The sequence below is a fragment of the Apteryx mantelli genome, chromosome Z (genome assembly GCF_036417845.1).
Source record: "Apteryx mantelli isolate bAptMan1 chromosome Z, bAptMan1.hap1, whole genome shotgun sequence".
Lineage (NCBI taxonomy): Eukaryota > Metazoa > Chordata > Aves > Apterygiformes > Apterygidae > Apteryx > Apteryx mantelli.
Genome location: NC_090020.1, coordinates 40,962,208 through 40,979,499, shown reverse-complemented (window position 1 = coordinate 40,979,499; position 17,292 = coordinate 40,962,208). Strand labels below are relative to the sequence as shown.

Here is a 17,292-nt window from a genome sequence, read left to right as displayed (position 1 = left end):
TGTTTGCCAAGACAGGGAAGTTCTATGGTTTAATTAAAATTCTTCTTCATGAAAGTCTTTTTCCAGAAAGTCTTTTTCCATCATCTCACAGTCTTCATGCTGTGATTTATTCTTCTGTTGCTTCTTCTAAATACTATGTCTGTTCTTTTCTAACCAAACAGTAGAATTCCTTCCATCCTTTTATTACTTTTTGGAGTCTCAAAACTCAGTCTCCAGACTTCTCTTGTTAATGGTACTAGTTCAAAAGATTTCACATTTCTCCTTCTAATTTGTGTTACTGACGAGTGATATCATTACAGTTTGTGAAGCTGTCGAGGATGCTGCAGGGGCATAACTGTGAATTTTAAATGTTTTGGGGAAAAGAAGCAGTAGGTATTTTCAGGTGATCACAACAGTGAAATGTCACTAACGCTCTGTAATTTGCTAATATTCCAGCCTTGGAATGCGTGGTAGTATTTCACTGTGTGAAAAATTACTGTTGTTTCAGCTGCAGCCATATCCATCTCCCTGGGAAGACTTCCAGCTTCAAAGGGAAATCTGGTTGTACATGTTTGAACTGTGTTTTTAGCTGCAACATAATCTTTTCTGTCTTCTGGCTGTCCATTAGAAATGGTAATGAAAAAATGGCTCAAGGTTTATTCAGCCTCAGTGTAACCTTTCTCTTTCTCAGGAAGTAAAAGTTCTTCAACTCCATTTCCAGGAGAGTATAATTCAGTTCCTGACATCTTTTTAGATGCTTCGAAGGTATGCTTCTTTGGAGTGTCTGTGTAGTAATCTGTAGAGCAAAAGGACATTACCTACCAAGGCAATGTCGAAAAATAAATAGATTAATCCTCCAATTAATTGCTTCATAGCAACTGAATCATATTAAATATAGGTTGATTTTATGGCCTGAAGAGATAAGTTTTTAAATCTTCAATTATCAAAGCATGTTGTAATTAAGAGAGTCGTATGTGAATCTAACATTACTGTGCAGCACACAACAGAAAAGAAACATCGGTAATAGGGAAGCCATATTACAAACACTTGTGAACTTTTGGAAAAGCAAGCTGCAAAGTAAAAATAATGTATAATGACATGGACTTCCCTCGTTTATTTTTCTCTCCATGAACAAATGAGCTACAGTAAACAACAAAAATAAAGAAGTCCTAGGAACTGATGAACTCTTACCTTCACCCCATCTCAGCTGCTTTTTAAGGCATTTTTCATATTCTTAGTTTGTTATTGTTCCTCTGCTTCTTCCAAGTTTACCTTCAGATAGGATCCCACCCAGAGTTTTGCAAGATACAAAATAGGGCAACAGAAGCAAAAGAGTTATTAGCAGGCCTGATGGTTATAAAAATGTTTACTAAGTAAGTTTATTATGACTGTTCCTGTCCTGCTTAAATATAAATATTTTATTGATGTTTGTCTCAGACCTTTGGAAAGTTCTCAAATACATGGATATCCTAGGATAAGTTTCTGTAAAAATAGAATAAGTCAATGACAGTAATATTATTTCATACATTTTGTCATTTCTTCTTTATGACCTTTCCTGATGTTCCAGGATGCTCTGTTTGGAAGATGTTAAGGCCATTATTATTGATTAAGTAATAAGGAAAAATAAAATAATGAGTAGACTATATTCTTCCCTGTATAAATTCTCAGTAACTACATATGTACATGCAATTTAAATTGCTTCATATAATAAAGCCTGTTCTAGGGAGCTTTTTGCTCATTATATGATTTAATCTGCCTTTAAAGAAGATGTACAATGGAAATCAATTGGCCTCTGACCTTTTTCTTGTTCTTCCTCAGGTAAAAATAATTCTTGTGTGCTTTGTTTGTATTTTATCTAGTCAGCGAGGTTTAATGATGGAGTAATAAGAAGATACAAGCCAAAAGAGATTAAAGGCAAACTGATACTATCCATTTTAAAGTGGCACAAAGTTCTGAACCATGCAGCTGTAGCAACAGGCCAATATACGAGCTAACATATAGAAGCAATGTAGTCATACTGGTGCAGCACTGATTTGTGCAGATTAGATATTTGAATACCATGTGTATGACGTAGGTAGTAAAATAAACATTTTTCAGGGTTGTCCATTTTTGTTCTTCAAGTATCCAAACATCTAAATTTACACACAAACATACATATATAAAATGTCGGCCTAGAATTTAGCTGGAACACTGTCACCCATTTCTAATATGTTGTTGGTGTGAACAGATTTATTTAAAAATATGCCATATCTTATATTCATATTAATTTATTCAAAGATTATTCTGTTTACTGACTTTTCTTGTAATATAAAATATATTCCATCACCTTGATGTGAAATATTTTTGTTTAGGGTTTAGTTTTGGTTTTTAAATTGGATTTGAAGTAATATTTATTTCCTTCATCATTTCTAATGGTCTAAAGGTAATTCTGGTGGACTTCTTAGAGAAAGAAACTGATTTTTTTTTTCTTTTTCCTAATAATCTTGTATTAAGAATAATCCCCATGCTGTTTCCAGACATTTGAAATGTTATCTGGGACAGCTGAAGTAGAAACAACATTCTTATCTGTCTACCACTGATATGGGTTCCAACCTAAAATCTTACAAGGGAAAAATGTGTTTATCTTTTCCTAAGATACATAAGTGAATTTAAGCTTGTATATAAGTGTTTGCAAGATGGAAGCATGTTTTCATTTCTGATTATGTTTTTTCTCTTAGATCTGTGAAGCAAAGGGCAACCTTAATCTTAGTGTTTCCTGCCTTTTGATTCTGTAACTCTAGTATTCTCTTCTAATACAGTTGTCATTTTTCTAATGTGTATTGCTCCATAACTAAAATTGTGTCCGATCTAAATGTTGCACCATTTATATAATATGTTATGACATAAATATGTTAAATAATTTGCAATGTATTAATTAGGTAATTATTAATGATCACTTAAAAAATCAATTACAAACAGCCATTCAGAATATCAGAGTGTCTTTGTATGTCAGCCTTGGAAATTCAAGGCTTCTTCAAGAATTAAACATGCCCTGACATTTCCATGGTGTCTTCTTGTGAGCAGCTTGAGTATCACACCTTCAGCACTTAAGTGTTTCTAAACTTAAATTCAGTCAACGATGGAGAGGCGTGTACTGTAAATGGTGCTGGCAACAAACTATCAATTGCTGACCGTCATTGTCTAAGTGCAGTAGAATACCGTTTGCCAAATTAATGCTGACCAACTAAAATGTAGGTCATGTATTTCCACACCAGCAACTGCAGCACCAAACTGATACTAGCGTTTGTTTACAGTAAATCTTTGTGGCTTAGCAGACTGTAAGACACTGTTCCTGCCAAGACTCAAAGCAGATTGTGCCTCTTATGTATTTGCAGTTTTTTGGTAACTGAGGACTGATTTTTTTTTTTTTTTTAATGTAGAAAGGGATAAAATGAAAGAAGCACTGTGGATTTGCACTCAGCACTGCCAGGAAAACACTTACTGTGCAAACATTAGAGTTTGGGGTGGTTCCTTGTAGCAGTTATTTATTACTATTTTTGTAGAATTATTTTCCATGGAAAATATCAAGGTTGCAAAAGTTAAATTTGGGGAAATTTCAAACATTGAAATAGTTTGGCCAAAAATGTAACCATTTGAATCAGAACAGTGCTTATGTAGGAGGTGGCATTAGGGTTCATTATGCCCTTAGCCTTCATTGTTGGCTGGGCTTTCCAACAAGACTCCTGTCCTTTTGCCTCTGGTCAGGAGGAGAAGTCCCTCCCTAGTCATGGTACAGTCCCACCGCTGGGGACTCTTCCAGCTGAACCGTTCTCATCTTGGGGTGTGAAGCTGACCGAATCGATCGTTCATTTTTACTTTTGCTGTTTGTGTGGCAGAAAAGGTACGTTTTGTCCAAAGCCAGGACATGAAGGGAACCCATTGGTTTTGAGGACTCTTAGGGCCTCTGCTGGCAGGGGGAGAGCCCCAAGGCCTGGTGTCTTGGCCACGGGGAGCCCAGCAGCCCCCCTCGGGCTGGGAGCGCCCTCCCACCGCTCCTTCCTCTTCCCACCGCCCCCAGAGAGAGGGCTCCTGGGACCCTCCCTGACGCCCCTTCCTATTGGCCGAGCCTGACCACAGCTCCTCCCCCCTTTCTGTTACCGAACAATGCAGCTGGCCAATCAGTGCCTGCAAAATTTGCATTTGTTGACAGGTTGCTGGGCAACGCTGCGGCTCAAAAGGCCCTGGGTCCATTGCCATGGCACCAGAAAACGCTCGCTCTCCCCAGGCTGGCAGGGATCCGCCGAGGTCCGGCACCTCTGCCTCCTCTCGGCTGCCGCCGCCGCACCCGGGGCTCGGCCCGTGGGGATTAAGCGCTGGTTAGAAAGGTAAGACGAAAAAAGCTCTACCTACAGGATGAGGGGAAATCGGTTCCATGTGTATTCGCCTAACTTTGCTCTTTGACTTTTTTATAAAGGGCAAGCCAACTCAAAACGCAACATCAGAAAAGCCAAGATCTTGAGAAAAGTAGAGTTTTCATCCGTTCTTTGAAGCAAAGGTAATATTTAGGAAATAATGATGTGCTTGCCCTTTCTCTGTCTCTAAGCATTGAATCTGAATTATTCTATTAACCTCTTTAGGGTGGAAAGATAGAAAAAATTGCTGGGTTAAAGAGGCATTGTGGTTTTTCTTCAGGCCAGAAGTCAGAGAAACTCTACTGCCTAGTCAATGGGCATGGGCAATTGGGAGCACTTGAGTTCAAATTCTAGTTTTTGTGGTGTGCTCTTGGTTAAATAGCAGAGTCTATCAGAACCTTGATTTCCTTTTGAAACTCAATACTGATAACACTCCCGAACCAAGATAACGCAAAGATTCAATAATTAAGTCCTCTTAATCTTGTCCTCTTCCCACTACATCAGTACCTGACATCTGAGTAGCAAAAGACAGGATTCCTGCAGATCTCATGGGCCCGGTGATAAATGAGCAGGAAGGACGATGAGTGAAGATTTGAGTTACTTTCTCCCTTCAGATCAGCTAGCATGTAAGAGTGCTTATGGAAGGGTCGATGTATTTATTTGCTGGAATTCCTCTCTGCAGAGATCTGCATGGCAAAAATGGAGTGTGAGTAATGTTACATACCAGGTCAGATGTTCTAATTTCCTAATTCCACATACCTTTTCTTGACAGACTTCATTTATGTGAGTGTTTTAAGAGGCAGAAAAATACAATTAGAATCATAATCAGCAACCATTTTGGATACTGAAAGCTAGAAATCATACTCTCTGTAGAAGATAATCCTACCTGGCACATGATTCTGATTACCCCATATCACAGAAAGGACCTCATTCAGTTCTATTCCTGGAAAATATATGACGCTCAAGTGCAATAAGAAGGTTTACTATAAAAAGTAGAAATTTCTTGCTTGGAAAGCACAAGGGAAACAGAAAACTTTAATTTCCAAGTGATTTAGCTTGAAGCTGATGTGCAACTCAAGATACTCAGTGAAATGATTGTTCAAATTATAGTTTAGCATAATTGACTTTATTACTAATTTTTTTTTTAATTTAATTGATTTTTCCATTTGCTTGATTTCCAAGGACATTGATCTACAATACCAAGCATTGGTTTCTAACCAGAAGAAATTACAGTTACACAGTAAAGACATGCATTTTTAGTGTGTTTCTCCATTTAACCCACAACATCTGTAGCCATTTCAGGCTTCTGCTCCATATGTTTCTTCCATTGGCTTATGGACTGTTATCTAAAGAATTATAAAACAGGAAACAAGACAGTGTAAACAGGTACATGAATAACAGTTTCAAAGGTAAATTGGGAGAAGACCACCGTTAAATTTAACAAATTATCAAATCACCAGAGCGCAATGGTACTAGTTAAGATTTGATGAAGTTTATCAGCCATGGCCTCTCACACTGGCTAAAAAATACTGACCATCTAATCTGGAGGAGAAAAACAATAATGTGAAAGAATGATGTTTCTAAGATTCATCACCAACAAGACCCTTTATAAATAAAGGTTCTCCTCAGCCTTGTGCTGTAATTTCCTCAGACTGCACGCTGGATCTGATGAATATTTTGATATTCTTCTAGAGCACTGCTTTTGTAATAGAGATTTAGCAGGTGGCCATTTTCCTTTGGTGTCACTTTAATATGAATGTTCTGCAAGATATTAGGATGTGCTGTGTTGTTCGTGCAAGACATGAAAATGAGTATTTAATGATTTCTTGTTAGGAATAACCAACATTTCACAAAAAAAATAGGATGTCCTTGGTTTTGTTGTTTTTTTGGCCATTTTCCACTTCAGATAATTTCATGTACCTGTCTAGATTCCCACTGTCACTTCTCTATTCGTCTTGGCTCTCTGCTTGGTATTGTTTCATTTTCCTGTTATTTTTAATAACTGCTTTATCTTACTGAGCTTAGGAATTGCCATGGTAGATAAGATTGTCTAGCTGAATATCCTGTTCATACCAAAGGTACAAAAAAAACTTACTTATGTAGTCATCTGTCAGCAGGAGCACTTTCTTTCTATTGCAAAATGATTAGGATTGATTCACACATTCTCATCTCAAAGATGAGAACATTTACCCCTTCTGATTATTTTTATCCTATGTAACGTTACTGTGGTAATTCAGGTTATTGAGAAAAGTGTCATTTCTTCACTGAATCACTCTAACCTGTTAGTGTCAGCCTCTCAGCAAATGTAAATTGTTATTATTCTGTTGATTTTCACTATCTTGTGATAGTTTATATGAGCTGAGGTGCCTGTCTTCTATATCTTGAATCAAATAGACTTCTATCTGATTACACATTTATTTATCCATCTATTTTTTTTCTTTAAATGATCACCCTCCTTTCCTGAAATTATTGCCACAATTGCCCACTGTGCAAGCACATTTACCCTCAAATCACAGACATTCCCAGTCTGATTCTGCACACCTCAGTCACAGAAATGGAAGTGTTGAACAGAGATACCTGAGCTAGGAAGTACATGTGGTTCACTTTGGGCTGTGTAAACTAATTTGCTTTGGCTGCTTACTCTCACACTTTTGTGCTGCAGATAGGGTAAACATGCCCAATCTGTTTATCACTTGGTACATATCTGGTATGCTCTCTACAACTCATATAGTGATAAATATCGCAGATCTACTGGAGCGATTGACATTAAGAATGTGATGCTTGATATCCTCAGTCTCACCCAATTTGGGAATCTATCCATGCTGATATATTCCTCTCCTCTCATTTTTGCACAAGACTAAATAGGCATTTGCAGGAAGGGGAACATTATTGATTTAAAAAATGAGACAAGTACATCAAATAATTGTATCTGAGTGAAAACAAAGTAATCTTCATTCTGAAAAGTTACAATGCATTGCTAAGTGTGGCGGATGAATGGCACGGACTCAGGAGGGTTTGCGTCCTGAGACATTTATTGTTTATTTCTGAGCATATTTAAAAAGTTAGCTGCTTCAGTGGCTTCACAGACACACTTTGCTAGGCCAGTCACCATGCAGGTTATGTCACAGGGAGCCAATCATGGCACCGATCACGCACGCAGCGGTCACGCTTTGTACCTTGCTACTTGTTTAGAAAAGCTGTCTTGCCCTTAACCTTGGTTCTCACTGGCTTCTGCTGGTTTATCTGTACTTTCTCAGGATGTATCATTCCCAGCTGCACCAGTGTCCTTGGGTACGTTTGTCTGAGGCTCCTGTTGCTTGCTACTTGCAACTTTCCACCAGTTTAACCCTGTCATGACCCTCCACAGCTAAGTAAAATGTACCTTCTGTAAAGAACTGTTTGTAAATAGATGCAAGGATAAATACATGGCATCTTTCAGAGACACATTCTGTGTTTCCTAGAAACTTGGGAATTCAGGAGTCAGCTAAGCTCAAATAGCTTTCCTTACTCCCTCATACACACAGAAACAGAAATAGAAAAATTGGCATTTATCTTTACTTATGCAAAGCAAGAACCTTGGTTCTAGAACATAAATGAAAATTGAAGAGAACAGCATTACTGGAGCTGGTCTAGAATTTTGAAAATGTTTAATGTTTTACTTATATCTTAACTAGTGATAGTTATAATTCCCTCAGATAGGGTTAAATTTTCTTTCAAATCAAATAAATTATTTCTTACATTTGGGCAAAGGAGGTCAAAGTAATGGAGAGCACTGCTGGTTCACTAACACCAGTCTCCAGCTTTCTCTGGCAATACCATCATGAACTTTAGTGTACTGTCTAATTAGGTGTGCGATTGCCTCAAAAGCCAGATGTACAGTGACTTCTATTGGCTTTAGAGAATTTTGGGTTGGCCCATAAAGTTTTAGATAGGAAGTGACTCATATCCAAAGACAGACATAGGCACTGAAAATAGGTCAGAGGAAGGGTACAAGAACCTTTAACTAGATTGGTTGTCCCACTATAAACACCTTAAGAAGTTTGTCATGAAAAAATCATAAAAACCTCAGGGGTATAGATTTTGCTTCACTTGCTTTCTAATGAGCCTTTGCGCACACACGTATTTATGTTTTCTCTCTTACTCTCTTGTAATTGGTGCAGGTACATTTTTGAAGAAAGTTTTAGTTTTGACAAATAAACACCTACCAATGGGAAAAATGTTTGTTAGAAAATTCCCAGTCTGTTCTAGTCTGTTTGTATTCATCAGAAAACAGTGAGTTTTTAACCTGGTATGTTTTATTTTCAAGTATGCTTGCCTTGTCCTCAGCTGACTGCATCCATGTTTAATGAAGGTGTAACCAGCAACCTCTAGGCTGCAGATGAGGACGTACTAGGGAGATGTTACTGCTATACGTGCAACTGATCCTCTGATGGAACAAGCTTCATACTTGGGTGTTTCTGAGTGTGCATGACTCATAAGATATCTAAGCCAGGCTGCTCTGATGTTACAGTTTAGAGGCTTACAGGGTCTTGCAGCTGCCAGAAGTGGGTGTACATGCCAATATTTAAGTGTTTAGAGCTTGCAAATTGTTTCTTGAGATAGGAGGTGCCTGAAAACATGGGTCTTGCTCACCTCTGACAAGATAAAGCAAACTGACATAGAAACCTGTGGATTTCCTACATCTCAGTGGTCTTTATTAAGGTCTAATCAAATAATAGTTTATTCTTTTCACATCACTAAAGGAGAAAATTCGTCTCTAATACTAATCAGAGGAGACTTCTGCAGCCAGGAGCTCTGGAGAAAATGCAGTGCTGAGCTGAAAAAATGTGAGGATTTTAATATTTGGTTAATTTGCTAAAAATATTGTTGGAAACATAACAATGTTTTTTCCTTTTATCTTTCAGTGAAAAACAGATCCAGCAGTAAGATACTGCAAATTGTCCAATATTTTTGTCCAATTTATGATTGTGTATTTTGTCTTAACATATTTCTAAAAAGATTCAAAATTGAGCAATTCAAAACAACATTTAGCACACACAAAAAAAAAACTGCTTGAGATATTCATTTAGTTTCATTTGATTTCCCTTAAAGAATAATGGGAAGTCTCATAGAAAACATTTTTATTTGGGAACAGAACCTGAAACAAGGCTCTTTGGCACTCAAAACAAGATGCAAGTTTGGTCCCTTCTGATACCTTTTTCATATGTAAACGTAACAAAAATCCTTTTATAAAGTTAGGGATCAGCCTTTGAAAACCCTGTGACCAGACTGATTTAATATTGGGGCACTCAACTGGATGTCAGAAAATTTATATTCATTTCCTTCTCCTCCTGACTAGGTGCATTATGTTGAGCAGATCACTTCATCTCTCTTTTCTGTTTTCTTCTCTCTACCTGGTATCTTTTTCATCCTCTTAGATTGAGTTGTTCTCCTTTGTATTTTTATGTCATCCAGCCCAGATTGAGACTAGGATCTCTAGCCACTATTGTAGTGCAATTAGTTGTTGCTCATTGTTTCTTATTTAAAATTCTTTGATACATTTTTAATTTCTGCAACAATAAAATTAGGTGTTACAAGTGAAATAACTTTTCTTTCAGAATACTCGTGAGCTTAGTTCAGTTTAAATGAGTCACCTTTATGAACTGATCCTCATAGCAGTAACTGTGATGTAGAACTGATGACTTCAAGCACTGGGTGATGAAGAGACAGAATGAGTAGACAAGCTCAAATGTAGAAGGGAAGACTGTCTTACAGTGCAGTGGGTATTTGCATAAATAAGGACTTGCATACCCAGGAACTCTTGAATCCAAGATGCTGAATTAACCAGTATCTCTTTTGTAAGTTATTATTAGTTTATTCATTTATAACATCACAGACAGATCTGTAGCTGGACTTTTTACCAAGCTGTTGTATTTGGGTGCCACCATTTTGGAGCCATACGTTCCCCCTTTGTTCAATGCATCTTTGTTGCCTGTCGTACATTCTCCTAGCAGAGCAACCCGCACAGACATTCCCATACCTCTGTTAGGAGGCTGCTGATTTTGTAAGCACTCTGCAAGTATAGATGACTTCTCCAAAGAGCCTCCTGGAGGTAAGCCACTGCCATCTTAAGCAAGTACATTTTATAAATCCCTTTCATAGCTTTACCAAGCACTGTTTTAAAAATAGTAAGGGAAGCGGGTGTTCCCGCTATTTATATTATTTACTTATGGTCCTTTGGCCCAGACATGAAAATTGGCTTTTGTCTTTACAGGGAGTCAAGGATGTGCAAGGGCTATTTCTTTGAGATGTATAAGTTTGAAAGCTCTGTGACCTGTGTTTTTAGCTCTGTGTTTGTTTGTTTGTTGCAAGGATTTATCCTGTCCCTTTTTGTGGAGGCAAGGGGGAACAGAGAAGGTAACCCAGCCATATATTTAAAATGGAGTTTACAGTCTGATCCAGCTGCAAATGGACAGGCTGTGATGTCAGTCAGCATTCATAAGCTGTATATAAACAGATTCCCCAGATTTTCACAACTAATTCTGTATTTTGCCCACTGAATAAGCACATTTGTGTTCTGGAGCAGGAGGCTTCACGTGATGTGTTCTTCCACAAGGTAAACTCTGTTTTTTTCAGCCGGGAAGTCTCCATGTGGAATTCTAGCTAAGTCAAAAGCAGTAGTGTTGAGGATTCGTTGGAAACAGCCAATTTAATCCCCCAGCTAGTGCAGGTATGTTTTGTTCAATTCAGTCAAGGAATCCAGGCTTGTAAAATTACCTGATAATGGATTTTGAGGAATTGTTTACATGAGAGAATCAAGAGAGATGAGAAACAGAAAGGGTCACTCTTCAGGAAGGGCTACATACAGGAAATAGGAAATGTATGTGTCAACTTTGTTTCCAAGTTCCAACACTGACATGAAAGGAGACACAAGGCCATTTGAGGGAAGAAACTTGCACCTATAGGTTGAATCACACATGGCAGCTAAGAGAAGACAGTGTTACTAAAGCCTGGGTAATAATGCCGTTGTTACAATTTTTGGATGGGATAAGCTTAAAAATGAAGTGTGCAAGAGTTCCTGTTCCCCCTTCAGGACAAGAAGATAAGAGAATTACTGAACTATTAGCAGTCTTCTGATTCTGTTCTCTTTTGGGTAAAGTGAAACTTTCAGCCTGATGCTGAACAAGCCATTGTATTTCAGTTACTTTAAATTAAATTGAATCCATTATTTGTAAATGCCCTGCCACTGCAGTTCATGAGGTATTTTTTAAGTATTGCACTCAGTGGAATGGCAGAGGAGAGGAACATTTCTCAACAGCTATATACAATGACCAACTCTATCTTCTCACTTTATTAAATAACATGTAACATTTTTAAAAGAAAAAAATAACAAAGTTTTATGATTTTAAAAGAAATGTTAAATCCCAATCCTGACTTATTTCCATGTCTTTATCACTGAACTTGAGAAAAGAAGGTTTGAATTGCTCATATGCATTTTCATTTCACACTGAATTTATAGGAACTTTCCAAATAATAACGGTCAACTTGGCAGTAATAAATGTAGACCAAATGGTGTAATCCCCACAAGGAAGCATAATTCTGTTATGAAGTATTTACAACAGTAAGCTTGGAAATCCAACAATAGGTTATGTTGTTAATAGGTTGTTCATAGCATCTTATATTGACTGATTCATTCTTAACAGTGGTAGATTTAGTCACCTAACATTCTTCATGTGGCAGTCAGTTTCTCATCCACTGTTGCTTTAAAAATCATCTCAGGTAACAGAAAGTATCTTTCTGACATAAATGAGTAAGCGGGACATGTAGTTAGAGTGCAGCCTTGCAAAGTTCAGAAGTTCCCTGAAATGTAGTTGAACTTTTTGATGCTCCCTTCCTGTGACCCTCCAATAACCCTTATCTCCTCTCTCCTCGTGACCCTTTAATGTTTCCCTGGCTCTCCATTCCCTTCATCCTCCTAAAGAGCTTGGCTACTTCCCAACTTGGATTCATCCGACAGGCCACCCTCCTTGGAAACTCTCCCAGTCTTTGAAAGGGCCTTGCAGTAGAGCAGCCTCTCTGCTAGTTTGCAAATGAATTTAAATTTTGCATACTGTTGAACCACACACCTAACTGCATCAACGTACACTGCCTAGCTGGGACTGGCAAAGTTATGCAGTAGCAATTTGTGGTGCAAAGTGATCAGCCTTTTGTAAAGTCAAGGTCAGAAAGTTTGGACCTTCTAAAATAAGGAAAGGCTTTTGAATTCATTGTATGAATAGCTTTTCTGATATTTTCTACAGAGCAAAGAATAAAAGGGAAAAAGGTTTTGCATTAAGGGGACTTCACTGGTGGGAGCAAAAATTATTTCTTTAAAATGGGACAGCACCACTCTGGAGCCAGCTAGCTGCCTGTGTATTATTAATTGATACTGTCCAAACTGCTTGTAACCTTTGTTTCTTTGATTGTTAGTTTTAGTATGGTTTCCATTAGATGTTTCACAATTGTACACTGTGCAGGTATTGGACAAAAAAGCTTTTTGATATCTGAGATAAAAATTTCAATGCTAAAGTTTTGTGTACCTTCTAACAAACAGTATATTAATATCCAATACCTTCAGAAATGAATGTTACAACCTTGTCCTTTACAGTATTATTCAATAGACTGTGGTTATGTAATAGAATTTTAGAGGAGGCATTAAATGCTAAGACATATACTATCCCTCAGGAATTTTATTTTTACCAGCTAGCTGCAAAATACTCTTTCACAGAGATTTGTTTCAGTGCAAATCACAGATTGGCTCTGATGGTCATCTTATCTTCCAGTTTGCGTACAAACAAATCTGAGCTTCACAGGAGATTTTGTAAAATGAGAACGTGTCACAGATGTCTGTGGAATATGCAACCGTGTGAATGTTTAAGCCAGAAGTGTGAGTGCAGCAAACTAAACAGCTTTGTAGGACAGGCAGCAGGATGACTATCGTGTGAACCTGGTGATAACTCATTTTTTCACTGTGATCACCTAGCATCTCTAATGAGAGCAGAACCAGCTCAAGGCTTCTCAGTGTCATAGGCAAAGTTTAAGTGTGTCATCTCAAGGTTAATGACAACATTGTGTCTTCACCCTTGGATGTAGTAAAATTCAACATGTGGTTGTAGTTAAGTGGGTTCAGACAGGAGGGATAAGAGTGAAACGGCTGTTGAGTGGGAGCAAAGAGTTTCCCATGGTGACATGATGAAAAAGCAGTGAGGAGGTTCAGGGCAGATCCAGACTGATCAGTGGTAGTGGAGAAAGTGACCGGAGATGGATCAGTGGGATTTCTGGGTAGGTAAGTTTGGGAGTTAAGAAACCACTAAAAGTTTGGAGAGGTTGAGTTAAAGTTTGGAATTTTTGATAAGGGCAGGGGACTCTTACCTCAGAGAAAGACCTGCCACTCCAGAGCAGTGGCTGTTACACCTTGACCCTGTCTTTGGTGGCAAAATAAGCAGCAATCAGCTGTTTCTTATAAAGTAGACAGTGGTGACCCTGCTGTCTTTGGCAGCCACCTGCCTATGCAGCTGCTCACTCACTTATGTCTAAAGCTAGCCTGGTAGTTATTTTGTATACTTGTAAGACAATAACCCCTACCCTAAAATGCTTACAGTCTGAACTTAATTTCTGATGCTTGGAGGACCAGCACAAAGCCTGGTCTCTGTGATAAAGGAGCATTTAAGTGATATAACACAAACTTGTTCATATATAGGAACAGACTGCAAATTGCAAAACTGAAATGCTTGAAGGAAATAGGGTCTGCTGAAACATCTGGAGCAAAATATGTCCTGTGAGTCCTGTCTGAAGTGCTTCTATTTTGATTTGCTTTTTTCATAAGGTTTTTCTAAGTCACGGCAATGGCACCTTCACCAGGGTGCCAAGCATGAAGGTGTAAGTCCTTAGAAAACCTGTAAGTAAAAGTTCTCCAAGCTTGAATTAACAAACAGGAAAAGCTATGACTCAGACAGTAGCTGGCAAAAAAGAAAAGGCTCCTAATTTTATCAATATTTATTGTGAATTCTATTCACACAGCTCTCTGTCTTTAGTAAAACTTGTCTGCAAAATATGCATATATGTCAATGTACTAAGTCTGTAGGAAACGGAGAAAGCCCAGTGATCAGGCACTCACTAACAACTGAATTCTTGAAGACAATTAGGCATTAAAAGGTCATTGTCATTTGTTGGTCCCAAACCAGATTCTGGATGCACTAGAAAAGAGGAATGTCTTCTAGTTGTGGCAGAGGCATAACAGTCAGAGGAAGGATTTATTTTTAACATGTCTGACCATGTGCAACAAGACTTTGGATAAGTCACTTTCATTTGTTAAGCAGAGTATTTATTTCACATCTGTGTTGTACAGTGTTGTACAGTACACTCATATTTTTGAAAAGCTTTAAGGTCCTCTAGTTTTAAACACCATGAAGGTACAAGGGTTTTTAATGTAGCATAAATAGGATTTATATGATTTGTTTTCGGTCTATTTATTTTAATAGGTTTAATGTTTGCTGCATAGAACTAATACAAGGAAACGCTTGGTCCAAATCTTCCTATTCAGCTTTGGGCAAGTCAGTTATTTTCTGCTTACCAATTTCTCTTCTGTAGTTAGTTTTTGATGCTTTGCACATGTAAAGCAGATTAAGACTACACAGATGCAAAACAAGGTTGTCACTGAAAGCTAGTTGGAGATTCACAGTCTGTGTTTGAAATTGGTAAGGACAGAGAATAGTTCTCTTTTGGCCTATAGATATCTTTGAATTTACAGACACTGCAGTAGCAGTTATAATTTAAGTGATTAATAAGATACCTGTCTGTTAGTTTTAAGTTGGATGCTAAGAATGTTGAGAAACAAAGCTTTTAAAGCTTCCCTCAATTCTGAAAAATAACTGTAAAAACAGTATCTCATAGTTGTAAAATTTTGGTCCTGTTTTTGCCATGCCTGCGTTTCCTTGGCACATCATATTTTGCTACATTTACAAGCAGAACTTGTAAGTTACAGGTGGGACTTGTAAGTCAAGCTGTTTGTCTCTTCCTTTCTTATTCATCTTTTCCATCAATAAAGCACATCTTCAATAGTTATTGCTCAAGAATTTGGCCTCTGTTTGGAACACAGCTCTCAATTCATTTACTGGTAGGTGACTCAGGAGAGATTTTAGCCCACACTCCCAGAACTAACTAGGCTGTGGTGTACTAACACAAGTAAAAACTAACATTTACTTCTGTCCCTAAAAGTCTATTTTCATAGTTGCCAAACAGAAGAAAAAATCATTTTGAAAAACCTCACATTACAAAATTGAATTCAAGACTGGAGATAAATTCTGAACTCAAAAGCACAACTTCATCAGGCCTTTGCATTTTCATTGGTATTGAAATATTGTGTAGGATTCAACTAAATAAAATATGAGGCAAGTCTTTCTCTTGGAGCTCTTGTGACTCCTTTAAGTATCCATGGAAGTCCTAACAGAAATGATAGTGATTTACCTTATATTGAGGATTATAGCAAATTTCTCTTGCTTTTGCTCACTCATATCATATTATGATCCAAGCCTCACTGCTAATTTGATTCTGTAATTTCATTATGAATTTAAAGTCCAACAATATAGTTGCTCAAAATTTCAGTTGTATCTAGTCATTTACTCTACATGTATTATGTTTGTTTCTTTTATACAGAATCAATGCCAGTACCTTGTCTGGATTTTCAAGTTTGTTACATCTGTGGTCATGAACTTGCCTTCCAGTAAACACTGAATCAGAAATGCTTGGAAGAAGGAGGTCATGGAGATAAAAAGTAATTCTCAGTATGATATTTGTTTAAATATCACATATGCAAAACTGATCAAAATAAAAATCTTAGGTCATCTTGAATAGTCAAGATTTCCTGTATTTTCTTGAGACAAGGCACATATTGTTTCTAGTGCAATAGACTCCAAAGGTAATCAAAGGACATTTCAGTGTAAAACTGGTTTTATGAGAGGTCAAATTCTTAAGTATTTTTCATTTATCTTTTGTACTGCAGGGGTTTGATTCTCTTCTCACTTCCCATTTTACATCAACAATCTTCAGCTACCACATAGCTACTTCAGCCTTAGACTCTTGTAAACAGGAAGCCCTGGATTTTTAATTTCAAACACAGATCGTCATCTCATTTTTTAATCAAATTTAACTTCAAAATAGAGCTATTCCTGTCATAAATCTGTAAAAACCTTGTTTGTGCAAACCAGTCATATAAACCATTAGACACAGAAGTCTTAAGTTTGACTTCACAAGGGGATGTGTGGATACATCCACCACTGAAACTAATTAAAAAATCCACAGATTTGTAGCAGAGTCGAATTTGGTCTGCCTATTTGACTTTTGGAGATGGGGAGATCTTCAAATTATTGTGGAGTCAAATACATCCTAGAGAATCAGAAAGATCACGTAAACTATATTTTAATGTTTTGTTTGGATTAAAGTGGCTTTCAGGCTACTGTCAGGCTTCTGTCAAAGGTGAATTTGTTTTGAAGTGAAAAATTAAGGGTTAAAATGACAGCCTGTAATTGGCATGGTACTGAGCCATGCAAGATGACCTTAAATTTGATTCCTGATAAGTTAGGAGAAACTGAAAACATATACTGAAGCATTATGATCAGACCTTGGAGACACATACAATGTTAGAACAATTTTGTTTGGAAGGGACCCCGAAAGTACAACTTCCAGCTTCCTGCTCAAAGCAGGGCTGGCTTCAAAGTTAGAACAAGTTGCTTGGGGCTTTATCCAGTTGAGTTTTGAAAATCTCTGAGGATGGAGAGCCCCATTTTCGGTGCTTGACCACTTTAACAATGAAGGATTTTTTCTATGTACGCAGTGGGAATTTCCCTTGCTGCAGCTCGTGACCATTGCCTCTTGTTCTATCCCTGTGCACCCCTCAGATGAGTCT

At 37.6% G+C, this 17,292-nt stretch overlaps 1 protein-coding gene across 2 annotated transcripts in view; it reads left to right on the top strand.

The window, feature by feature from the left end:
- Positions 1-371: 371 nt before the first annotated feature.
- ZNF475 (zinc finger protein 475) overlaps positions 372-17,292 on the top strand; it is a 32,545-nt gene continuing 15,624 nt past the window's right edge. Inside the window, exons 1-4 of one of the 2 annotated variants that reach the window (XM_067316139.1) lie at positions 372-744; positions 4,169-4,343; positions 4,433-4,513; positions 16,044-16,161. In XM_067316139.1, coding sequence (XP_067172240.1) covers positions 16,149-16,161 — 13 coding nt within the window. In that variant the 5' untranslated portion in view covers positions 372-744; positions 4,169-4,343; positions 4,433-4,513; positions 16,044-16,148. Of the gene's footprint in view, positions 745-4,168; positions 4,344-4,432; positions 4,514-9,166; positions 9,197-10,985; positions 11,080-16,043; positions 16,162-17,292 lie in introns of those variants that run through there. The other variant, XM_067316140.1, reaches the window with a different exon arrangement.